This window comes from Saccopteryx bilineata, chromosome 9, assembly GCF_036850765.1.
Source record: "Saccopteryx bilineata isolate mSacBil1 chromosome 9, mSacBil1_pri_phased_curated, whole genome shotgun sequence".
Taxonomy (NCBI): domain Eukaryota; kingdom Metazoa; phylum Chordata; class Mammalia; order Chiroptera; family Emballonuridae; genus Saccopteryx; species Saccopteryx bilineata.
Window position 1 is genome coordinate 61380212 of NC_089498.1, and position 25937 is coordinate 61406148.

The 25937-nt window shown below is 39.9% G+C and overlaps 1 protein-coding gene and 1 non-coding gene across 23 annotated transcripts in view; both read right to left on the bottom strand.

The window, feature by feature from the left end:
• The window catches only part of ANK3 (ankyrin 3), a 745841-nt gene that overhangs the window by 249367 nt on the left and 470537 nt on the right, over positions 1–25937 (bottom strand). The window contains exon 1 of one of the 22 annotated variants that reach the window (XM_066242006.1): positions 21013–21092. The exons of 20 other annotated variants lie outside the window; for them this stretch is intronic. In XM_066242006.1, the coding sequence (XP_066098103.1) occupies positions 21013–21015 (3 nt within the window). In that variant the 5' untranslated portion in view covers positions 21016–21092. Of the gene's footprint in view, positions 1–20464; positions 20700–21012; positions 21093–25937 lie in introns of those variants that run through there. One more of the 22 variants, XM_066242005.1, reaches the window with a different exon arrangement.
• LOC136313809 (small Cajal body-specific RNA 4) lies at positions 7951–8079 on the bottom strand. The gene has a single exon (XR_010727238.1). It is a non-coding gene; the product is annotated as a small Cajal body-specific RNA 4 (non-coding RNA).

Genomic DNA, 25937 nt, shown 5'->3' on the forward strand with positions numbered 1-25937 from the left:
AAGAACTTGTTTGGGCTCACTGTATGTATTTATACCCTTAATACTAATTCATATTTGAATCTCCAGCCATATGGCTCCTCTTGTTGGTAAGCTCAAGTGTCACTTCATCTTTATTTTCCCTGATGAACACTGGGCATAACCCCCACTCGTTCATAGCACTAGGTCTGTTCAGCTCAGATGCCAGCTATGCCATCAAGGTTGGACTGTAATCTCTTTTAGGGCTATGTCCTGGTCAGGGCTTATTTCTGTATGACAAATTCTCAGTAAGTGCTGAACAAAGAAATGCTGATACCTAATGCATAGTCCAGTGCTCTAACTGTCCCTGGAGAATACAAAAAGTCTGCTTTGTATCTTCTCCAGTATCTTAGCTCCCTGTTTCACTAGATGAAGAAAGAGAAGTATAGTAACAGAATTAGGAGTTCTTCTTCCAAACTACAGGAGAAGATAAAGGAGTGGGTCTGAATTTATTTGGATTTCTTAATTCATTAGGGGCACACAGATTATCTATCTACCTACCTACCTACCTACCTACTTAGCGAGAGGCAGGGAGACAGACAGAGAGACTCCCACATGCACCAGACTAACAAGCTGACTACAGGGTGATGCTCTGCCCATCTGGGGCCACTGCTCTGTTGCTCAGCAACTGAGCTATTTTATCACCTGAGGCGAGGCCATGGAGCCATGGCTGCAGGAGGGGAAGAGAGAGAGTAAAAGAGTGAGAAAGGGGGGGTACGGATGGAGTAGCAGAAGGTTGCTTCTCCTGAGTGCCCTGGTCAGGAATCGAACCCAGGGCTTCCACACACTGGGCCATGCTCTACCTCTGAGCCAACTGGCCAGGGCTCCAGCTTGATTTTTAATATGCTTGCTGGGATAATCCGTGGAACAACATCTTAGCATTAGCAGTAACTGATAGAAAGATTATGCAGGTAAGGTTTGCATTCTGTTGTGTCTAATGAATCATAAGGCATTTAAATGTCCTGACACAATCACTGGGCATCTTTATGAGGCATTTTCCATAGAATGCCACAGATTCTTTTTCACAAACCTTAAGTTTGTGCAATTATCATCTACACTGTATAGATTAGGAAAAGTGAAGTTAGGTAAGTTGCTGAAAGGAATTTTTCTAGAAACTGGCAGAGCCAGGATTAGAACTCATGACTTTAAAATGAGTTCTGATATTAACCCCACTATCTAATGCCTTTCTTGACTAAATGTTCCAGAGTGAGATAAAAGAGAAAAAGAAACTTACCTCTGTTGGATAGAGAAGGAAAGAAATATCAGCAATATTTATTTAGCATCATCAGACAGGCAGCGATCTGTTAGGTACTCTGCATATGTGAACTTACGTAACAGTTCTCAATGTTTTACATTTGTGTTTTAAAGGAGAAACTGGAAGCTTGAGAAGATGCATCATCACCCACAGACAGACAGACAATGTTAGAACCAGAATGTGAAATCAGGTCTGTGTGATTTTATATCCCAGGAATATATTGCTGGAATACAATAATTGTACTTTATTTTTATTTTTCTATTTCAGTGAAAGAGGAAGTGGGAGAGAGAGAGAGAGAGAGAGAGAGAGAGAGAGAGAGAGAGGAATATTGAGCTGTTCCTGTATGTGCCCTGTCCAGGGATTGGACCAGCAACCTCCGCATCAGGACGATGCTCCTACCAACCTATTTATCCAGCCCTGCCGAAAATTGTTCTTTCAATCTACTTCCCTCCGTCACCATTTCTTTTGTCTAACTGGACTGCTGCCCCAATACAGACAGCTTTTCTATAGGTTTCCCGCATGCAATGGCTCCTACTGGAAGTCAACTGTTTTCTCTCTTACATGTGCATGCCAGTTGTTCTGGTTGTTGTAATTATGCAATTTAGTGGGTATTATTCACACTATGAAACAGTACATAGAGAAAGAGTATGTTTGTCAAACCAAAATTACATTCTTTGGAAATACTTATTAGAAAGAAATTCCTTAAAATGTTACTGTTGAATTGCATACGGATGAGATGACTTTAAGGAATGAAAATAAAAATAAAAAAGATTCTGTTCTCAAATTACTTTAGTTTTCAGCTTTTCTTTGAAGATACTGAAACTGGGACTCTCAGAAGCAGTGTTGGTGTGGGAGGGACAGTGTGAACACCTGGCAGCAGATTCACGCTCTGAGAGAAGGCCTCTCATCACAGCCCACCTTTGGCAAACGTATAGACATTTATGTAGCTTAGAGATGACGTCAGAGTAATGGTGCAGTAGGAAGCAATACCAATAAATCTCCCCCAAAACTCAACAAGATCTTCAACCAGAAACAGAAAAACCTATCCTTGGAGCCTCCAGATGTTTTGCAATACACCCAAAGGTATGGTCAAGCAAAAAATTGGCTAAATATATAATCAAACCCCGAAGGAAATAGGGAGTAAGAAATGTTCCGCCTTCCTCACTAACCTAAACAGGGTGGCTTTCACTGGGAACTGAGAATATAGAAACTGAGGCAGGCAAAGGGGGTGAATAGATCCAGGCCGCGGCACAAATGGCCGAACCAGGCTGTGACATGGAGATTCAAGCCGAGGAAAAACTGTTCCTGTGGCAACCCGGGCAACACAAGCTAACACTCACGCCAAACCTAGACAAAGAAAGACAAGCAGGGCAGCCATTTTCCCCGATCCCCTGGTCGGCACGCGCAGATAGTGGGCAAGAGATTCCTTTCAAAGCCCCAGGAGTGGGTGCCTGTGTTGTCCCACAGAGAGGCAGAGTCAGAGGCCTTTGTGTGGGCCAAAAGCGGAATCTCCGGGCCGCCCCAGCACCCTGGGATAGCCGCGCATGGGGAGGGAGCGAGATCCAATTCCAACGCTGAAACTTTTCCGTGCGGGAGGGGTTTCACTCAGAGGGAGAGGCTGCCGGCCTGATATCCTGATCTGCGCACACAGAAAGTGGGCAAGAGATTCCTCCGAGCATGTCAGGAGCGGGCGCCCGTGTTATCCCACAGAGGGGCACAGTCAGGGGCCTTTGTGTGGGCTAAAAGCGGAATCTCCGGACCACCCCAGCGCCCTGGGAAAGCTGCGCATGGGGATGGAGTGAGAGCCAATTCCAACGCTGGAACTTTTCCGTGCAAGTGGAGGTTTCACTCAGAGGGTGAGGCGGCTGGCCTGATATCCTGGTCTGCGCGCGCAGATAGTGAGCGAGAGACTCCTCTGAGTGCCTCGGCAGTGTGCGCCCGTGTTATCCCACAGAGGGGCAGAGTCAGGGGCCTTTGTGTGGGCCAAAAGCGGAATCTCGGGCCACCCCAGCGCCTTGAAAAAGCCGCGCACGGGGACAGAGCGAGAGCCAATTCCAACACTGGAACTTTTCCGTGCGGGTGGGGGTTTCACTCAGAGTGTGAGACTGCCGGCCTGATATCCTGGTCTGCGCACGCAGATAGTGAGCGAGAGTTTCCTCCAAGTGCCCCGGGAGTGGGTGCCCGCCCGTGTTACCAGACAGAGTGGCAGAGCCAGAGGTCTGTGAGTAGGTGGAAGCCCCGCCTGATTATGCTAGCAGCTCTGACTGACTGAGCCTTACCCAGAGCCCTGTGCTGAGTGGGAATAGAGTGGGGAGTTGCCAGCTTTTTGAGCCTCTTACTATCCAGGCAGAGGCAGCAGCAACCCCATAGCTGGATTATCAGGCTACTAATTGAGGAAGGAAAGACTAGGAGAGAGGCTCCAGGGACATGGACTCTCTCACTGTCGGAGCCTATAAATGCTAATGAGCCTCGACTGCCAACGAGACTGAAGCACAATACATGACATCACCATAGAGACTTATCAACTGCAAACCTCTACCTGAGCATGCCAAAGGGGCAGAACCCGGGGTACAGAGTCACCGACCAGGAAGAGGGAGAGAAAAGAAAAAGCAAGAAGGTAACCTTTCAAAATCAAGAATAATACGCAGACTTTATAACCTATCCCATTTTATTATATTTGTTCATTGGTTTCTCTTATCTTCATTCTTGATTTTTTTTTCCTCCTCCAATTTGGTCGTTTAACTCTCTGCCGGTCTTACTCTCTCCTCTCCTTGAACTACACTACCCATAAGTGTTACATCTCCCATTATCTTTTCTTTCCTCTTCCTTTCTCTCTCTGAGGGTTGCACTCCAAAACCCTTAACTCTCTCTCTCTCTCTCCTTTTTTTTCTTTTTTCTTCTTTTAGTGGTTCCCTCTTTTTTTTTTCTCTCTCTCTCTTTCTTTTCTCCCTCTATATTAGTTTCTTCCTTTCTCCTTTACATCTCCTCTCATTCAAACCTCAATAACGAACAAATTATCTTATCTGGGACTCAAACTTATGTTTGTGGCATTTTGGGGGGTTTTTACTTCACCTTTTTAACTCACTAGCAGTGCTCCCATCCCTGGCTCTCCATTTTATCTAGTTCTTGTTCCACTAAATACAATAGTAATTTTTTAATTTGTCCCTCCATTTTCCTGTTTCCCTCTTATTCCTCTCATCATAACTCTTAGTCAACCAACACCTAAAAGCAAATCATTTTATTCTTGACCCAAATTTTTCCTTATTTGCTTTTTGTGGGTCCATACCCCTTCTTTTTTTTTTCTTTGTTCTTTTTTTGCCCCTTTATTACTTTTCCCCAATTCAGGCCCACCATTACAGGCATTGTTTGTTATAATTCACAGTTCACCACAAGATTTTCTCAAGAAAGAGGGGAGAGGAGAGGAGAGGAAAAAAGGAGGGGGGGATAATTTCCTTTTTAAAATTTTTATTTTATTTTATTTTATTTATTTCATTATTAATTTAAAAAAAAAACTTTTTTCAATTTTTTTATTTTTTTAACATTTTATTCTTTATTAAATCTCATTAATACTATCAACAAAACCACCCTAAGATGCCATTAAGGAAGAGAAAATCGAATATCATGGATACAAAAGAAAGAGAGGTAACACAGCTAGATGAGGAAAAATCTATGGAGAAAAAATTTAATATATTGGAAACCTTGGAGCTAAATGACAGAGAATTCAAGATAGAAATCCTAAAATTCCTCCGAGATATACAAGAAAACACAGAAAGGCAATTTAGGGAGCTCAGAAAACAACTCAACGAACACAAAGAATATATTTCCAAGGAAATTGAAACTATAAAAACAAATCAAACAGAGATGAAAAACTCCATTCACGAGCTGAAAAATGAGGTAACAAGCTTAGCTAATAGAACAGGCCAGATAGAAGAGAGGATTAGTGAAATAGAAGACAAGCAACTTGAGGCACAACAGAGAGAAGAAGAAAGAGACTCAAAAATTAAAAAAAAATGAGAAAGCCCTACAAGAATTATCTGACTCCATCATAAAGAATAACATAAGAATAATAGGTATATCAGAGGGAGAAGAGAGAGAAAATGGAATGGAGAACATAAACAAATAATAGATGAGAACTTCCCAAGCCTGTGGAAAGAACTAAAGCCTCAAATTCAAGAAGCAAACAGAACTCCGAGTTTTCTTAACCCCAACAAACCTACTCCAAGGCACATCATAATGAAATTGGCACAAACTAATGGCAAAGAAAAAAATTCTCAAGGCAGCCAGGGGAAAGAAGAATACAACATATAAAGGAAGGCCCATTAGATTATCATCAGATTTCTCAGCAGAAACTCTACAAGCTAGAAGAGAGTGGACCCCAATATTTAAAGTCCTGAAAGAGAGGAACTTTCAGCCACAAATACTATATCCATCAAAGCTATCCTTCAAATATGAAGGAGAAATAAAAACATTCACAGATACAGAAAAGATGAGGGAATTTATCATCAGAAAACCCCCACTCCAGGAATTACTAAAGGGGGTTCTCCAATCAGATACAAAGAACAAAAAAAAAAAAACACAAAGCCACAAGTAAAAGCTCCAAGAAGAACACAATAAATCCAAATTTAAACTGTAACAACAACAAAAAGAAAGGGGGGGGGGGGAGAAGGATGGAGATTAACAGTAGCAAAGGACGATGGAGTGCAAAAGTACTCACAAAATAGTGCGCTACAATGAACAGGGTAGGAACCCTTTTCATTACTTAAAGGTAACCACCATTGAAAAAACCACCACAGAAGCACATGAGATAAAAAAGATAGCAACAGAGGAAAGATGTATGGAATACAACCAAATAAAAACAAAAGATAGAAAAATGAAAGAGAAGGATCAAACAAGACACAAAACTAACAGAAAGCAATATATAAAATGACATTTATGTAGCTTAAGGTAAAACTCAAATGTTTAACAAACATGTGTACCTTTATGATTTCTGGCCATTAACTGTTTAAAAAAAATTAGCCAAAGAATTACTAATTTAAATATTGCTGTATCAGAGGACTATTAACTATGTTTTGTATTACTTCAGAGAATTCTAAGATACCTCTAATAAAGTTTCTTCCACTAAAAAGTTCTAAAAGCATTATCTAGGTGGCCTTAGATCTAAATACCACACTACCTGGTTCTGGTCACATATCAGAAAGTATGACCCAAAAAGAATACCAATTTCTGACGTTCTTGCACTGGACATGCTAATAAACGTGAATGAAGGTACCAGTGTATCATTGCAGATGGTACCAGTATGTCATTGCAGTTATATCCAGAAAGCACATCAATTGATTTTCTTAAATCCATGTTCTTAATATGTGTGTGTGTGAGAGAGAGAGAGAGAGAGAGACAGAGAGAGAGAGAGAGAGAGAGAGAGAGACAGAAAGGGAGAGAGATGAGAAGTTTTAATTCTTTGTTGCAGCACCTTAGTTGTTCAATTGCTTTCTCATATGTGCCTTGACCAGGGGGCTCAGCCGAGCCAATGAGCCCTTGCTCAAGCCAGTGACCTTGGGCTTTAAGCCAGCAACCATGGGATCATATCTATGATTCCACGCTCAAGTTGGCAACCTTAGGGTTTCCAACCTGGGTCCTCAGCATCCCAAGCCGACATTCTATCCACTGGACCACCACCTGGTCAGGCTAAATTCACGTTCTAAACTCTAATAAGAGTTTGTGCTGAAAGTGAACTCACAATTTAGGCCTTGATGTGATAGATTATAGATCTTTTCTAACCATTCAATTAAAACAAATCTTCAAAGTAGATGGTACATGTTTATTCCATCACCAGGATTAAGGGTTCATAGTCAATAAAAGTGTTCAATATCCAGCAGTGAAGTAGCAATGCCCACTTGACCTCTATTGTGAGGATGCAGTCACTGCTTTCAATGATGTTAGAGCTGTGCAGACTGGAATCAGCACATGAGATTGGGATTCATAGTAAAGAAACCAATGGAAGTTGGGAGAGTCCATGTAGGTTCCTTGGAAAATGCCATGTCTGCATCCTGGATATAGCTGAGGAAAGAGCTAAGAGGAGGACGTAGGATTATAAAAGGGACTGGAGTAGAGAGAAGGAGGAAGAAACGTGGGTGGAGATGTTGAAATGAAAAGAGTTCAGGAATGGTGACTAGACCATCTCTATGGAAAAGAAGAGACACCTAAGGAGAATGGGAAAGGAGAGGTTCATAGCAGGTGTGGAATGGCAGATAAAGCCGATGTAGTGTCATCACAAAGATAACAGAAGACAGTGAAGAGTTTTGAGGAACGAAAGGAAATCATTATATCTATCTTTTAGCTCAATTAATTGATGGCAAGGAGTATGGGAGGAAATGGAGACTAAAAGATCTGCAGGTCAGTGGCTGTCAAGCTGTTGTGTCTCAAGGATCTGCTGAGGAAGATTCAATAACAACAACAGCAGCACAGACACTGAGGCCCTACCAGCAGAGGTTCAATTGGTCATTTTGATAAGCAAAGCTCAAAGGACTCTAATGTGTAACTAGAGGTGAGAATCGCTGAATTGGGTTATCGGAAAAGTAGAGCTCCACGTGATCTGGAGGTTGGGGTGGGCAGTGGGTGCAATGGCAGAGAAGAGAGTACTAGGAGGTGTTTGGAAGGTCTGCCGACAGACTTTTTTTTTTTTTAAATGTTGGTTAGCACAGTCAGCCCTGTGATATTCTTCAATAAGGGCTGCTCTCTCCAACCCTTTTTTCTAGGACGATTATATCAGCAGAGTCTTGCTTCATCAGACTCAGCCTTCTTAGTCCTCCAGTGACGACAGACTTTTAATTTCACAAAATATTAAATTCTCAATTCCAGATTTGCAGTAAGTATTTTGGCTTTTGTATTTGCCTTTTCATACTTTCTCTCACTTTCCAATACTCCCTTTCTCTTTTAAGCAAACTTGCAAAGCCAGAAATAAAAGATGTGAGGCATTTTTTTTTGGTAACATCAAACATTGATTTTTGGTGACTAAAGTAATACAGATTTGTAAATTATTCTCAATTATGAAAGGGACTTACACAGTATGGGGCCTGCTTATCAAAATCCCTAAATCCTTTCTGATATTGACTCTTAATTAATGATTTCAATGTCAATTACTTTTGAAATACAAATGGAGCCGTTCTGCAGAACTTCGCAAGATCCAAAACTGGTATGTATATTTGAAATAAAATAATTTTCATTGAAAAAAAAGTCAGCTAAATCGGGAGTCATACTCTCCTAGGTTTAAGGCTTTGCGATTGAGTGGTCCTGGCCCAGCACACGAGGGGAGAGCCTAAGGCAATACATGAAATTTTTTTAGCCACTAGACTACAGCAGAATCACTGCTTATATCCTGGGACACATCCATTCAGATAGTGCCCGTTCAGAGTTGCCAGCTAATTTAGAGTAAGCTATTATGTGCTGATATTTTATAGATATCTTGCATAATTTCTGACCAATTCCAAAAGAATGCGATGAATTGCACAACTCAGAAGAACTGTGCCACTCGTGTAACAATCTGCCTCCTGTCAGTAAAAACCTCAGGTTGTGAGGAGGCTGTCCCCCCACACACACATACCCCCAACCCCATCCAAAGGAGTATTAGGTCTTTATGTTCAGCAAATAGACCCTTTTTAGGTAGGTGTTCATGGCTGAAGTACAGAAATCTTAAAAAAAAAAAAAAAAAAAGTTAGGAGGAAGAATTTTGTGTGTCTTTTGCATGGCTAGTGCTTGAAAAACTCAAGCCCTTTCAGTTAGGGAAGACTTTGAGTTATTAAAATTTATTTATTTTGGCCCTGGCCGGTTGGCTCAGCGGTAGAGCGTCGGCCTGGCGTGCGGGGGACCCGGGTTCAATTCCCGGCCAGGGCACACAGGAGAAGCGCCCATTTGCTTCTCCACCCCCCCCCTCCTTCCTCTCTGTCTCTCTCTTCCCCTCCCGCAGCCAAGGCTCCATTGGAGCAAAGATGGCCCCGGGGCTGGGGATGGCTCCTTGGCCTCTGCCCCAGGCGCTAGAGTGGCTCTGGTCGCTGCAGAGCGATGCCCCAGAGGGGCAGAGCATTGCCCCCTGGTGGGCAGAGCTTCGCCCCGGTCAGGCGCATGCGGGAGTCTGTCTGACTGTCTCTCCCCGTTTCCAGCTTCAGAAAAATACAAAAAAAAAAAATACTTAAAATTTATTTATTTTTATTTAATGGCTATACAGTTATTGGAATAAACCAACATTTTCAATCCATAAAGCAGTAAGAGGAGTACAGGGGGGTGGGGGCTTAAGCAGTAAGAAAAACACTTCTCAAGGCTATCTGTATCCCTAATCCAAACTATCAAAAGCACTCAAGTACAAGGGGCTGCCTCCACAGATTCCTTCCTGTCGCTAAAAGGCTGTCTTTGTTTTTAAGGATTTTGCTGGGAAGTAACCTCAGTTCATCCCTGAAAATGAGGTCACTGCCCCCTAACACATGTTAGGCATGGTTAGCATCTTCCCACTGGGCCCTCCGCCAGCAAGGCCCCTGCTGTTGCACGGTTCAAATCTGCCAGCGTCTGTTCACAGCGGCCCTTCAAACCGAAAGGCAAACAACGCTCCCATCTTTATCTTTAAGTAGAGGGCAGTGGAAAATGGTTAAAAAAATAAACACAGTGCAGGCTTTTGTTTTTGCAAAGGCACTTTTTAAAAGAGATTTGCTTGGCCATACTGATAAACCCACCCTCCTCAAGCCGGTCTGCAATGATCTGGTTTCCCTCAAAAGGAAGATCCAGAGTTCAGGCTCCTTGCGGTTCTTCTCTCACCCAGATTTCAGACCCCTAAAACTTCTTCTGGACACTGATTAGAAGTAAAAAGAAATACAGAGAAGCAAAATGGTTCCCACAGGAAAACTAAAAAAGTGTGTGTTGTTGTTGGGTGGGTATTTCCAAGATTTCTCAATGTAAAGTTGATTCTGTTCAGCTACAAAATAGGATTTACTTGAGTTTGTCTGAAATTTCCTGAGAACATTAAGTAAAATTTTAAAGAGCCAGTTTCAGCTGCCTCTCAAAGGATATAAAATTATAAATATCAGGGAAGAAAAGTTGTGTATATCTAAATAATATGAGGTCAAGATAGTAATCTTTTGTCCTGATTTGTCCTAGAGAAGGGCAGAATTTCAAACCATTTGGACTTTTAAACATTTTGTTTTAAAAACTTTCCTCATGCTATAGAAATTGCAAGATATCTTAGTGAGCTTGGACACAGATGATATGTTTTGTAGAATGCTATAAATGATGTTGGGAATTGAAGGCTTTGATAGACTTAGCTAGAATCAGACTAAATGATAAGTGAGTTCCCTCCTTCCCTGAGAAGCTCCATAATATTGAGCTATGTGCCAGTCCTCTTACAGCTAACGGTAAATAGTGTACTTTCCAAATGATCAAAAATAAAAAAAAGTGTTAATAAAAAGCCAGGGGACTTAACACAAAATGTAGAAAGAGGTGTAGCTCTTTATCCAAAAATTATTTTTAAAATTTAAAATGAAAACTAAATGAACTCTTTCCTTTACCTCTATTCAAAATTAGGGTACACTGAGTCTGTCTTTAGTACTAGCATGAAGAGTGAAGTTATATAACAGGGACATGTCAACCTTAAATTTGGTAAAATATTCATCCTTTGTTACTCTGAATGTAAAGATCCAAATAAATAAGCCTGGACAGTCACAGATGAAGAAATTGTTTCTGAAAAGTACGTTTTGCACGTAGATTCATTACCAGGTTTGTCTGAAACCTCTGCTGTGCTTGGACATGTTTCTGGTGACCTCTTGTGACAAAGAAGCACAAGAGGCATGCATACATTTGGGGAAGAAAAGTCTATTTACAGCAGTCTAAGTGCTCAGCAATTCAGAACATATAAAAACTCAGGAGAATTTTCTATTTTTTTTCTATCTTAATCCATAACAATGGAATATTAATATGAGAAAGATTTAGATCTTTTGGAATCTTTAATCATCTTTATGTTAGGAAATTATTTTCCCAGTTGAGTTAAAACAAGAATGCAACTGAAGACTGCATTAAATAGTTAGCAGTTGATACTGGTTTGCGATAAGTAAATTCTGGGTGACAGGTTCTCCCAAATGTATAACTGAAATCTTCTCTATTTGTTAGGCAGAAGGCCAGTGCTGGACAAAAATGTAGAGCCCCTGGGGTCTTACACTTTCTCATTATCCATCCTTCCTTTCACTTTTTTTTGTAGGCTTCATTTGGTTCATCTATCTCAAATAATTTCCCACATTAACATGTCTTTTAAGATTCTTTGTCGTTCTCCCATGAGCTAGGTCGTCTATGAAATACTGAATGCATAATCCGCACTCCATTGTTCATCCAAGGAAGCAGCTGTCTTAACCGATCAGGCGCTCTCACCCTTGGCAGCCAGTTGACATGCACCTCACCATGCCTTCACTGAACATGTGCAGGCCCTTAACACACCTCAACAATATTGACTAAATAATCCCAGGGTTCATAGCCCTGACCAAGTAGACTGGTAAGCAAAGATTCAATACATTGTTATTTCTTTGTCTTAATATATAGATCGTATAAACAATGAAAGTGCATTTCTATTTTTTATACACATCTTTTTTTTTGAGGTGTGTAGAGATCCTGAAATCATTTCTATTTGTATAAGCAGAAAACAGAAGAAAAAGTAGGTGTGATTTGCTTAACTACTTAGGAAATGGCCATGGATAGTGTTTAGGACCCATGGATTTAATGTTCTTCTCAGTACCTCGGTACAAGAGCAAAAATGAATTATTATAATGAACATAGAAATACATATATTAGTGTTTGAATATCTTTGGATAAATACCCAGAAGTGGGCTTTCTGTGTCATAGGGTACTTGCACTTTCCATTTTCTGAGGAACTCCATGCTGCTTCCACAGCGGCTGCACCAATATATCAACCCACCAACAGTGCATGAGGGTTCCCTTTTCTCCACATCCTTGCTAACGCTTGTTTACTGGTTTATTGATGATAGTAATTTGGCAGGTGTGAAGTGATATTTCACTGGAGTTTTAATTTGCATTTCTCTGATGTTTAGTGACACTGAGCATCTTTTCATGTCTATTGGCCATCTGTATGTACTCTTTGGAGAAGTGTCTATCCAGGTCCTCAATACCAATTTGAAAAGATATATGCACCCCTATGTTCATTGCAACATTATCTACAATGGCCTAGATATGAAAGATACTGAAGTGTCTATCAATATACAAATGGATAAAGATGTGGCATATATAGATGTGTGTGTGTGTGTGTATATATATATATTATACACATACACACAATGGAATATTACTTAGCCATAAAAATGAATGGGCTTTTTAACATTTGCAACAACATGGATGGAACTGGAGGCTATTATGCTGAGTAAAGTAAGTCAAACAGAGAAAGAAAAATACCACAGGATTTGGTATTTGTGGAATCTAATAGAAAAATAAACAAAACAGAAACAAACTCATAGATACAGAGAATAAACTGATGGCCACCAGATGGGAGGGGGTCAGGGAGAGGGTAAAAAAGGTGAAGGGTTTAAGAAGTACAAATTATCAGTTATAAAAACAGTGACGAGGACAAGTATAGCATAGGAAATATAATCAATAGCATTGTAATAACTATGTATGGTGCCAGATGGGTGACTTACCAGGGTGATCACTTCATTAGGTATATAAATGTCTAATTATTATGGTATATAACTGAAACTAATATAATTGAAATATAAAAAAATTAAAGAATGAATTAGTCCAGAATTTTATGGTTTGAACTAGTAAAGGAACTTAGCTAAAGATTTTCCTGCCAGATACCTAGGTTGAATGGGATCTCCAAGGTTAACCCTTTTCCCCAAATACTATACTATCCATGTGGTAACTCTTCCTGCAGTTATCTCAACAACAGTGCATGAAGGTTCCCTTTTTTCCACATCCTCACCAACAGCTGTTTGCTGATTTATTGATTGATGATAGCCATTTTTGCAATGATGAGATGCAAAGTAATATCTCACTGTAGTTTTAATTTGCATTTCTCTGATGATTAGTGATGTTGAGTATCCTGGGGGAAACGTCTAAACATCGTGACCCACACCTCACAGATGAAGAGTGCTAAAAACGACAGATAGCTTTGTCTTTCAGACAGTAAATGAAGTTGCCATGAGCCCCAGTGCCATAGTATTATGTAGTAAAATTTTGAGAATCTTCAGGCACCTTCGTTTATAAAACAAATATCTGCCTGGCCTGTGAGGTCACAGTGGATGAAGTGCCGACCTGGAACACTGAGGTTGCTGATTCAAAACCCTGGGCTTGCCCAGTCAAGGCACATATGACAAGCAACCAATGAACAGCTAGAGTGAAGCAACTACTTCTCATCCTCCCCACCCCTTGTCTCTATAAAATCAATAAATAAAATCTTTAAAAAAACCCAAAACCAAATACCAAGTTGTTGCAGAGCTTGGCTAAAAGACAACAACAACAAATTGCAGAGTCCCTTAGAAATATACTTTGTAATACTAAGATATTGCTACTTATCACTGAGAAAATGCATAGCAGTTACTTCTGGCATTATACATGGTGGATTATATAAAACATGTCAATTGTTTGGGATTTTTCCATTTATTTGGTATGTCATGAATCAGAACAAGGATGTCAGGGCTTCACGCCTAAGGACCCTTATTATGTAGGAGGTATTGGCATGAGTCCTAAAATATTTAATCCAGGGAATTATTCACATTTTAAATATAGCGACTGAAAACAGCAATAAGCTAAAATTGGACTAGGTATCAGGAGAAAAGAGAAGAAATTTATTTAAGGAGATGAACACTTTCCCAAGAGTTTTTTTTTGTTCCTTTTTGAGAGCAGGAAATAAATAGCTTGGTTTTTAGAGTGCACAGACAATGTTGCGAATATTTTCTTCTTACACGTAAATACACTTTATATGGTGGGAATCAGCTAGGAAATCCCAATACACTGGACTGAGCTTCCTGGTCAGACAATAATAGGCCTGGGCTTGAAAGCCCAGAAGAATTGAAGGATGAGGCTCATGGTACCAGAGGGAGAGGGGGTGTTAGCTAGTGAGAGGATGGGTTCTTGAATTTATCATCCTAAAGGGTTGTGCGCCAGGTGGGGCAGCTGGAACTGTGCTGGTAAATGAAACAATCTGCCTTTTCTGGGGGCTTGTGGTGAGGATGATTTCATACTGATTCTTTTAAAAACCAATATACCAGAACGCTATTGCTCTTTCCATTTAAATGGTTCGTTTCCATTTGCATCTATGATCAACAGAGGGTTCTCAGGAGCTCGTAGTAAACACATAGCTAAAGAAGTTCTCATTTGAATGAATAAAGAATATACTTTAAAACAGATTAGGTCACTAGTGAAGTCAGAGATAAATAGATAGGTATACAGATTGACAGACTGATTTGTGAATCTTAAAAAATCTTCAAGCAACATTTATGTTTTTCCTGGGAAAGATTTATAAATAGACTTAACATCTTTACACTGAATGCAATAAAATGGAAGAGACAGAAGAAGAACATGTACGGCCCAGATGCACAGAAGATATTTTTTAAAGTATGATGAAACATGTAGTCAAGATAATAAGAAAGGATATTTTATTTTTTACATAAAGTGAAGCATGTAAGAGTAGACTTTACCTCTAGGTTGAGGTAACCATCGAAATATGTAGTTATAAGTTGTTATACTATGGTAGATGACTTTGAAATATCTGGCTATATCATAGTTTAACAGCTAAGAACCACAAGGATCCTGGGAATAAAGACTCATATTTAAAAAGCTGCCCTTCACGTATGAAAATGAAGGTGATAAATCAGGGTTAGCATATTGTATGTATTTTTAAAGTGTTTAAAGACAGAAAATGATGCGTTAGTTTAGGACGGGTGTATCAGCAAGTCAACAGAGCTTGACGATTTCTGAGTCCAGACTCTGGAGCCAGAATGTCTGGGTTCAACCCTGGCTCCGCAATTTACAAACCATGTGACCTTGGAAAGCTGTACCACAGTTTCCTTATTTGTAAAATGAGAATAGCAGTAAAATTTAACTTACAGGGCTGTTGACAACATTAAGTGAGCTACTGTATGCAAAGCACACAGGTGGCCCTCAGTTATTGGTATACCTGATCAATTAAACATTTTTTAAATTATTATTTTTAGCTTCCTTGGCTATGAGTACAGTCATGAGAGTCCAGTAAACATAACTGGTCACACAGGGACTAAACTCACAAATTTGACCTTATTGAACCAAAGCTTTCAGTAACTGCTAAACAAGGCCAGGGAATGTTTGCATTGCAATCTGAATGGTTCTCAATCTTGTTTGTCTCAGGGTCCATTTATACTCTTAAGTATTAGCGAGGATCCCCAAAGAGCTTTTGATTAAGAGGGTTATAATTAGTTATTTTTGTATTAGAAGATAAAACTGAGAATTAAACAAATATTAATTTATTTTAAAATAACAATAGCACTATACAATAACATAAAATATATATCTTAGGACAAATAGCTATTTTCTAAAACAAACAAATACGGTAAGACTAGTATTGCTTTATAATTTTGCAAATCTTTTTAACGTCCGACAATAGAAGACAGTCTCATATTGAATTCTACATTCAGTCTGTGACCATGGGTTGTTTTGCCTGCAGTATGTGAAGGAAAGGCCTCAGATAGAGCATGTAGTTAGAAAAGGGGGATCTCACAGAGAGTCAAGTATTCTAGAAGGGTCTCAGAGACCACACTTCATGTGGTTAGTCTACAACAAAGTTGTCAAGGATTTACCTCTTGGTAGGGGCCTACCACTTCCCAACAGAGTAATTTAGGAGAGCCATGATTGAACAGTAAGACAAAGTCAATAAAAACAGTGCTGTTATATTTGCACAGTACGGACCAGGATCACGCTAATTGTTGCCTGTTTATTGCCTTTCTGTCCCCTTGCTTCAGCCCTCTCCCTCATAGGATCTTTCCAAGTGGTCTTATTCACACGCTCAAATACTTTGATGCTATTATACTCTGACAGTGGAGAACACTGTCCTCAGGATGTCAGTTTGATGTTCTCGAAGTGACATATGAGAAATGAACAACACACACCATTGCAATTGGTGCCACCATATCAAAAAGATAGCATAAAAATTCTTTATAGACAACTTGTCATTGTGTAAACACAACTGTAGATACAAATCTTGTTTTCTGGGAAGCTTCTAGACTGGAAAACAATCTCATTTTGGTCACTAAAATGGAAAATTAATTAGTACATTTTTCTGTTTAAAATGTTTTAAAATAGTGTAAGTATTTTTAAACCATTTTATAAGACTAAATGGTGGCCAGAAGGCTTAACATTATATTAAACCAAACCTATTAGATTTTCTGGCTCCTTGACAGCTATGTAAGTAATACCAAGTTGTAACTGAATTTATTTGCAACTGGATTCAAATACTGTACTCTTGATGAGATGCTTGAAATTAGGAGAGGGTATACTCTTGTAAAGATGAGAGTTTGTTTAAAAAATTATAACAAATAGTTACTGAGTACTTAATATGTGCCAGGTTCTGGGGATCAATAGATGGCTAAGACACCATCTGTGTTCAAAAAAGTACAGAATTCAAAGTAAAATTTTGTGGGGTTTTTTTTTGTTTTTTGTATTTTTCCAAAGTTGGAAATGGGGAGGCAGTCAGACAGACTTCCGCATGCGCCCGACCAGGATCTATCTGGCACGCCCACCAGGGGGCGATGCTCTGCCCATCTGGGGTGCTGCTCTGTTGCGACCAGAGCCATTCTAGTGCCTGAGGCAGAGACCACAGAGCCATCCTCAGTGCCCGGGCCAACTCTGCTCCAATGGAGCCTCGGCGGGAGGGGAAGAGAGAGACAGAGAGGAAGGAGAGGGGGAGGGGTGGAGAAGCAGATGGGCGCTTCTCCTGTGTGCCCTGGCTGGGAATCGAACCCGGGACTCCTGCACGCCAGGCCGACGCTCTACCACTGAGCCAACTGGCCAGGGCAAAATTTTGTTTATTGATAAATGTTTTCAAAATATAACAGAAAAATTATTAAACTATAGAAATGTAATTCGGTAATATATCAAAATGATGCTGAGTTAAAAGCACAATATAATCAAGAATTCAAGAGTAAATAAAAAATGAAGCAAAGCAATTTTAAATTATGACTTTTTATACTTTTTAAATTGGTGACATTATTCACTTGCCCCTTAACCAAAGAAAGATGGCATTTACAGTACTTCCCAATATTATTCTGCAAATGAGTATCTATCATGAATGTCTATATAGATCTTTATTTCATATAATAGTCATAAGTGGCTCCTAAAATAAAAAAATAAAATTATTTCTAGGTGCTGTACTTAATAATTAATTAGCAACTGTAGATATCTACTGGATATACTCTAAAATGTGTTACATAACCTAATAATAGGTTTTATTAATGGTCTAGTTAGAAGAAAGTTCTATTTTTATAATTAGATTTTACAACATATTCTGAGGACCCTAGAAAAAAAATAACAAATATATGCATTAGGATAAAGAGTTGGCAAATATATATTACTTTGCAACTCATGACTGTTCAAAAGACATGACACTTAGATTTTAATTACCCTTTGTCCTACAAATATTGCTTTAACTTGACTATCACCCAAATTTACAACTGACAGTAGGTAGCATCTTTGTATTTTCACATAGAAGAAAACAAAGTTCGTTGATAAGTAAATATTATACTACATAATCAAAAACTTCCTTTTCAAAACAAGAAACTATAGAAAGTCTCAGCAGCAAAAAGTTATAGTGATTCCTTGAGTTTGACTATATAAATTTTCCTACGTGCTCCCAACATCCTCAAGTAAAATATATCAGCAATAAAATTAGAAATTCCCCAATAATTAAATATACATTTATTAATTGATTATTGAAAACCAGAAATATAAAAATAGAACACATCTGAGTTGAAAGATAGAAAATTAAATAACAAGAATTTTGATTTGGTATTATAGAGTACTTTTACAAATAAAAATAATTTTGAAAAATTAAAAATAATTCCCAGCTCTTAGAAGATCTTATCTTTAGCTGCCTCTAAAATGCAGACTAAAACTGCAGTAATTAAGCTTTGCTCAATATTAGAGTCTAACTTTTAAAATAAACATTATTTGAACAACTCAAGTTTAAGAGTTAATTTTTCATCAATTATTTATGACAGAACTAGTTCTTCCATAAAGATTTGATTATTAACAACTCATGAGAGTCTCTAAAATTGGCAAAGATCCACACACATTTACCTTTCTAGAAGGTCTGTCCTGCAAAGGTTTCACAATAACAAGCTGTAAAATCACTGAAAGTTTCTTCCAAAACACAGACTAAGCTAACCTATGGAAAAACCTCTAAACAATACTCTAAAAACTACAAACCAAGAAGAAGTAGTACGAGGTATTAATGATCATTTGTGAAAATGTAATTATCTACTATACCCTCTTTGCAAAGAATTTATCCATAGTTCAGCTCATGCAGATAGAGTGTTCAGTCTTTCATTCAAGTCAGAGATGAAACCAGGAGCTGAATAATTCTTATTCATTGCACAGCTAAACCCAATACAGCAATCATATATGCTCCTCTATTGTGACGGGACTTCAGTGTGATGTGTCGGGTCACTGCCCTTCCAGAGTCACTGCTTAGGGCAGGATAATTTCAAATTCAGTCTGTCATTTTATTACACGTACATTAAGCAGCATGCTCACCAAAACAGAAAACATGGCACATATGGGCTGAGATCAAATGCTTTCACCACTTAGTTGATATATTTTGACACGAGGCAGAAACAACATGGTCTGCTTTTATTTCAGCTTTCCTTTCAGATCTCAGATTGCTTTTTTTTTTTTAATTAACTCATTAATTCATAAAGAGCCAAAGCTTGTCAGGTACATTCTGTGAGATTTGTTATATTTGCACTTGGGTCAAAACTTTCTAGCAATTAGTATTTCTCAAAGCCAAGCCTCACTAGTTAAGCAGCAACTGTCATTATGATTACATGTAAAGTTTTCAGTCCCACAAACTAACGGAACAGAACATACAATCAAAATTTAACCTTCAGCATAGCTCATAGTTTTTGATGGGTCGATTATTTTGAGAGTGGCATAACATGATTCTTAGGACTCATCTACCAATACGCTTATATTACTGGTAAGCTTTAATTAATGTCTGGGATTTCTGAACAATCTTGTTTCTGAATCTCAAAGTTTCACCTGCAAAGGCCTTCTCTGAGCCACACGAAATGCTTGATAATTCTCAGATTAAAATCTCATAAATGTCTCCTCTTGAATAGAACAACATTCTGGAAAGGTCAGGAAAGAATATTCTTTGCTAAAAAATTAACCTATCTAGAGATAGGTTACAAAGATAGAATACAAAGAGTAAAACTGAATCAATTTAAAATAAGGTTCAAAATTGTTGCTTTTTGTAGCACTAGGAAATGACAGTTCTTTTCTCAAAATCATTGGCATGTCTGCCTACTTGATGTTAGAACTATCATCAAAGTCCTCATTTCTACATCTCCTTCTAGTCTTTATGACCATTTCACTAAATTTTGTTTAAAACGTGTTCATTTTACACTCAAGATTTAATATATTGTGTTAACAACACATGGACTATATACACAGTCTGTGTGTGCTCTTATAGTAAGATAAGCTGGTACTAATTGATAAGACAGAAGCAAGACCACATGAAATCTTAAAACTATGCCATAAACTAAACAGTATTCTATGAACCCTTAGAATCAAACTTCAACATTTTATAAATATAAAGCAAATATTTACTTTTATTTCTTGTGTAGTCACTCTTAAGGGGAACATGGCTTACTGTGTTGCTTCTTTAAAATTACTAAATGAGATGACATATTTACATCTATTTTCAAATCTATTAAAACAGAAGTAAACTTATATTCCCCAACCTCTAGCTATATACTTCATCTATTATTAATATAAATTTCCAAAACAAATTTTAACTTTATGGTATATTTTCTCCCCCAATTCTAAAATTCCATATTGCCCCTTGCAATTAGTATGGCAGAAAAAGCTAAGTTTTAAAGTCTGCAGATTTTTATTAAGAACAGTGGGAAGACTTAAATCTTCTTACATTGTTAGGTCCTCTATGCCCCTCCTGTACTCCAAATCACTCACCATCTGTTTGCATTTCATTACACATCCTCTTAAGACAGGCCTGCGCTGAGCACACTCCAAATGACATCAGAGGCAAAACGTACCTAGAATTCAGGTCTGGGCAAAACAGAAAGAAAGGACAGCCCATTCTCCCTACTCACTGAACTCAGGAGATCCAGGGAGCAGGCAGGCTAGCTTCCTGCCTATCCAACAACAAATATTTTTTAAAAGGTACGACCATCCAGGCCAAAGCAGCACTTCTATAAGGAAAATGTGTTTCACTCCGAAACTGTAAATGCTTACTTGTTCTGGGCAGCTCCGTCCCTCTTCCACTGCCATTCTGTGCGGCCAAGTATGAAACCTGATAACTCAATTAGTTAACACTCTGGACAGAGCCTCGAGTCTAAAAATATCTGCCTTGGGAATCGTAAAGGTTTCCCCAACCTCCTAGTAAAGAGGTAGGAGCTGATCAGAATTTTCTTAACTCTTTAAAGGGCTAGGGGACAGTAAGAGTGTAGAAGCTGCCTTACAAATAATGCAGCACCTCCCAGAATTCCCCACTGACTTACCATGTTTGTGGCCTCCACTCAAGCTCTGTGTATTTAGTCATGATATGGGGAATACCAAAAATAGCAGTGCAATCAGCTGGAAGCATACCCTGGCTGCTCAGAATCACCCATGAAACCAGCTTTTGTCATTCCGCTTATCAGCACTTTCCTCTGCGTGCAGGCTACTCTGACATTCCTTCAAGAGACAATACCACCATTTTCTCCTCTGTCTCTGGAATCTAGTCAGGCCTGCCCTTTAGGAGTGGGCTTTTTAAATTGAATTTCTTTCATTACATTAGCTTTACTATTGAATATATGTATGTGTACATACTGTGAAAGCATACTATACTGCCAACGAATTATCTTACAAAGGTAATTTCCTCCTGAGTGCAAATATAATCGATATTTTTGAAAATTACAGCATTATATAAAACTCATGTGTAAGACCAGAAAAAAACAAATACCATTGATTGCTTCTGTTTGTTTGTTGATATAACTAACTGAATTTAGTTTTTTAGATTTGGGGACATGTAATACCTCAGCAACATTTTACTAGTCTTATACTTGGGTTCAACAAAGTCCCGAAAAACCCATCATCATAAGAAACTGTATTTCTGTTTTACTTAGAAGGGTACTAACAAACAGCTCCCTCAAACCTGTGAGGCTTCAAGGAAGGTATCTGTGGTGAACTGAATTCAACTCTGGAAAGGCCAGTGCATAAGCCTATTCATTCAACGCACATTTACAGAGAGCCTACTATGTGCCTACTCTTGTAGATGCTGGCGTGGGGGGGGGGCAGAGAAAGATGATGAACAAAACAGGAAAACATCCCTACCTTGATACAGCATAGCTACCAGCAGTGTGGGCAGACAAGCCATAGCCGTAAACGTAATAAGTAAGTGATTGCAAACGATCAACAGGATAAGTTGCTGTGGCGAAAATACAGCAGGAAAGGGGCATCATAAGTATGAGTTTAGGAGTGGGTGGCTATGCTTAATATTAACAATAATAAAATAACGTCTACAGTATATGATTTTATATTACTATTATACTGACTCATGAAATTGCCATTTTTACAGGTTAAGTCTAGTATATCAGCAATTTCATATGGTTCAATGTAATATGTATATAAATATATTATTAAGTATATAATATATATTATCTAATATACATAAATAGTTATTAAGTACTGCATGTAAGGCACTATATGATTTCTTATATATTTTTCTTTTAGTCCTCAGAGATATGCTGTGAAGTAATCTTTATCTCTACATTTGTGAGATAGAATCTAAAATTTGGAAAGGTTAAGTAACTTGCCTAAGGTTGTCAGTTAGCCAATAGTCAGGATTTGTATCTAATTCTATTATTCTAAGCAGGTGTCCCCAAACTACGGCCTTCTGAGGCCATTTATCCAGCCCCCACTGCACTTCTGGAAGGGGCACCTCTTTCATTGGTGGTCAGTGAGAGGACCACTGTATTTGGCAGCCCTCCAATGGTCTGAGGGACAGTGAACTGGCCCCCTGTGTAAAAAGTTTGGAGACCCCTGTTCTAAAGGGAGGGTCACATACTGGTAGCAAATAGCAAATACATGTTTTTGTGGCTCTTGTTGTATTTTAAAATATATTTTTAGTTGCCAACACTTAAAAATTGCGAGATTGCATACCAAAATATAGATTCCCTTTTTTCCCTTTAAAAACACAAGGAACTGGCAACCCCGAGCCCACATTTCTGCTGGGCCACAGGCTCCTGGTGCCGAGTGGTGGCTTCCCGCTCAGCCCTCAGTATTCCCTGCTTTATTACCATGGGCTGATTTCATCCTTAATGTTAAGTACCTAGCTGCCCAGAGGCATTTGAACTTGGGCCTCTGTCCTCAAGCCTGAGCTCCAACCATAGCGTTAGTGACTCCCAAGGGAGTGTGACACCCCAGGAGAGTATATGATACCCAAGAGGGGTGTGACACTGTGGCAAGGGCCCTGCATTGCTTTGAAATGCCTGGGGGAGTTTGTTCACTGTGGACTGTCAACTTCCCTCCCTCCCGCATTTGTTTATTTATCCTGTCACTTCATATGACGTGAGCACCTAGTGTGTGCTAGAAACTCGGCTTTGGCAGGAAGGACCAGGAAAACCATCACCTGGTTCGCTCTGTGCCTGTCTCTGGGCTGACACAGTGAGATGGAGCCGGAGTCTCCTCTGGAACACAGCAAGTCTGAGCCGCCTGCTGCAGACACGAGTCAGGTGGGGAGCGAGTCGGACCAGGGGAGGCCCCACTGACTGCTGTTCTGGAGGAGGTGAGGCCGGCCTAGAAAATCCTCACCGTCCTCGGGACAAGCGTTGCCCGATTGGAGTAAATTCTTCTCCATCGAAGTCTGGGGCACAGCACCAGGCCTAAGCTCTTTCCTTTGCAGACTTCCTATCAATGACATTTGCCACATTTTTGGTCCTCCTGGAGGCTGTCCTTTTGCCTGATGTGAACGTGCTTGGTTTTATCAGAATGCCAGGAGCCTGTGGGTCCAGGCCTGGGGTTCCATTGCTCAGCTCGGCAGTCCCTAGTGTCCACAACAGAAATCAGAAAGCAAGATGTCCGGCTCCAGGCAGGTGATCAGAGCCCCATATCCACCCAGACCCCCCCAAGGAAGTCACATCCGTGTTTAATCATGGCATGGCTTCCTTACATCTAATTAAGACCTCTCTCATCAATTTCTTAATCTTCTGTGTTCAGTGAGAAAGCAGAATGATTGGTTATCGTCTTGCACATATTTAAAACCATTGTTGCATTATCACTGGAGAGTCTTAGCTCCAGTCTTAGCTTCCCTAGGACAAATGACCCCAACTGATTTAACCTTTCTGTGAGGCTCTTCAGTAGAAAATACTCTATAATTATACTAAATAAGAGGAGTAATAATCCCCATAATTGTGTCTTTCAATCTACCCAGGACATTTTATTTCCTACACTACTGTTGCCTGTGTCACAGCTGCACAGGAGAAGCAGGGATGGGAGCCAACACCCCCACATGGGAAACACGGGCTGACATGGGAGACTGGCTGTAGCTTAGACCTGGAAGCTGGTGGCTCCACTGAAAAACCAAATGCCCCACATGGGAGATGGTGTCACCGTCTCCTACCTCCTTGTGTGAGAACAACTGTGTCCTACCTCAAGGAAACCCAATATTTAAAAACACATTTAAAAAAAAATTTTTTATTTATTTATTCATTTTAGAGAGGAGAGAGAGAAGAGAGAGACGGGAGAGGAGCTGGAAGCATCAACTCCCATATGTGCCCTGACCAGGCAAGCCCAGGGTTTCAAACCGGTGACCTCAGCATTTCCAGGTCGACGCTTTATCCACTGCGCCACCACAGGCCAGGCTAAAAACACATTTTTACACAAAAGATAAACAGTAGACTAAGTCACAATCTCGGGGCTCAGTTAATCAAAGCCCTTCATTTTTAAAAGAAATGTATATAGAAAATTAAATTTAAGAGGGTGATATTGATCAATAAGAGTACATAGGTTCCAGGTAAACATCTCTATAGCATTTGAATTGTTGGTTAAGTTGTGTACCCATCACTCAAGGGCACATCATTTTCCATCACCGTATATTTGTCAAAGCCCTCATTTTAAAGATGAAGTCATAGAAACAGAGTGACTCCACGACGCACATTGAGAATCTCTGTTGTTGCTGTGCCTAGAATTCGTAACAATGTCCCTTTAACAAGAAAAGATGGCTCTGGGTGTTTACACAGTGACTTCAGTTACAAAATGAGATTCTACTTGCTATTTGAAGGTGCAGCAATGCTGCTCTATGAAGGAGGCCAATACCCATGAAGATGGCCTTTTCTGTCAGTCCACGCTGCTGACAAGGGTGAACCAAGGACCTTGTGTCTGATCATGCGCAGCCTCCCTGAACCATGAGCCATCCAGCTGGGGCAGGCCGGGGAAGTTAGCTCTGCAAGCAGAGGGTGAGGCCTGGGTGGTAAGGAGGGCCGGTGCCGGGGATGTGGCGGGCTGGGCCTCCCTTCCAACAGGCTGCTGGCCCTGTGCAAGATCCTCCACTCGCTCTGGCTCTGCCAACGGGCTGTGAGCACTCTGTGCTATCTTCATTCTGTCACCAAGCTCTAAACCAAGAGCTCCAAACAGCCAGCGTCCAGAAAGGTGGGAGCAGACACAAGGAACCCCGGAGGGGCAGCAGCACCTGCACACTCAGTAGAGCTCAGAGATAATCCTCAACGCAGAAATCATTTCAAGTACAAGGAAGAGGATTATTTTGCCTGTACTGAGATAGTTTTGAAATCCCACTTCTTCGCAAAGCCTTTCAAGACCCAGCAGACAAAAATACCTAAAGAGCTGCCCTTCTCCCATCCGGCCCATTTTAACAATGGGCTGCCCCCAGACCAGCTTTAGTTGTGAGTCGGTTTGTCCTGAGGACGCTGCTAATATCCGGATCAGGGGGGTCTTCACACTGTGACTCGGGCCCAAACTGCCCTGCTGCAGCAGCCTTGGCACTAAAACTGGCTTCTACATTTTTAAATAATTGAAATAAAAGAATAATAATATTCTGTGACACGTGGGAATAATATACAATTCAAATTGCAGTGCTTACAAAGTTTTGTTGTAATATGCAGGATACTGTTTGGCCAACAAAACCTAAGATAGTGACTATCTTCCTCCTTTCAGAGAAAGTTTGCTAACCCCTGATCTGCCCGGGGCTTGGAGCCGATGTCCTTATGATGCTGGGTTTTTTTTGTTATTGTTGTTGTTTTGAAAGGCAGTGGAGTATCCTGTGTACCTAGCTTGCTGTCTGATCTCTGAGATTAAAAACTGACAGAAACCCCACAAAACCCCAGTAGGATGTATTCACCCATTATCTTTATACAGTGCAAAATACCACTTTCTTTTCATGTAATTATTTAAACTATTAATATACTCTCTATCCTCTCTGTGTCATACA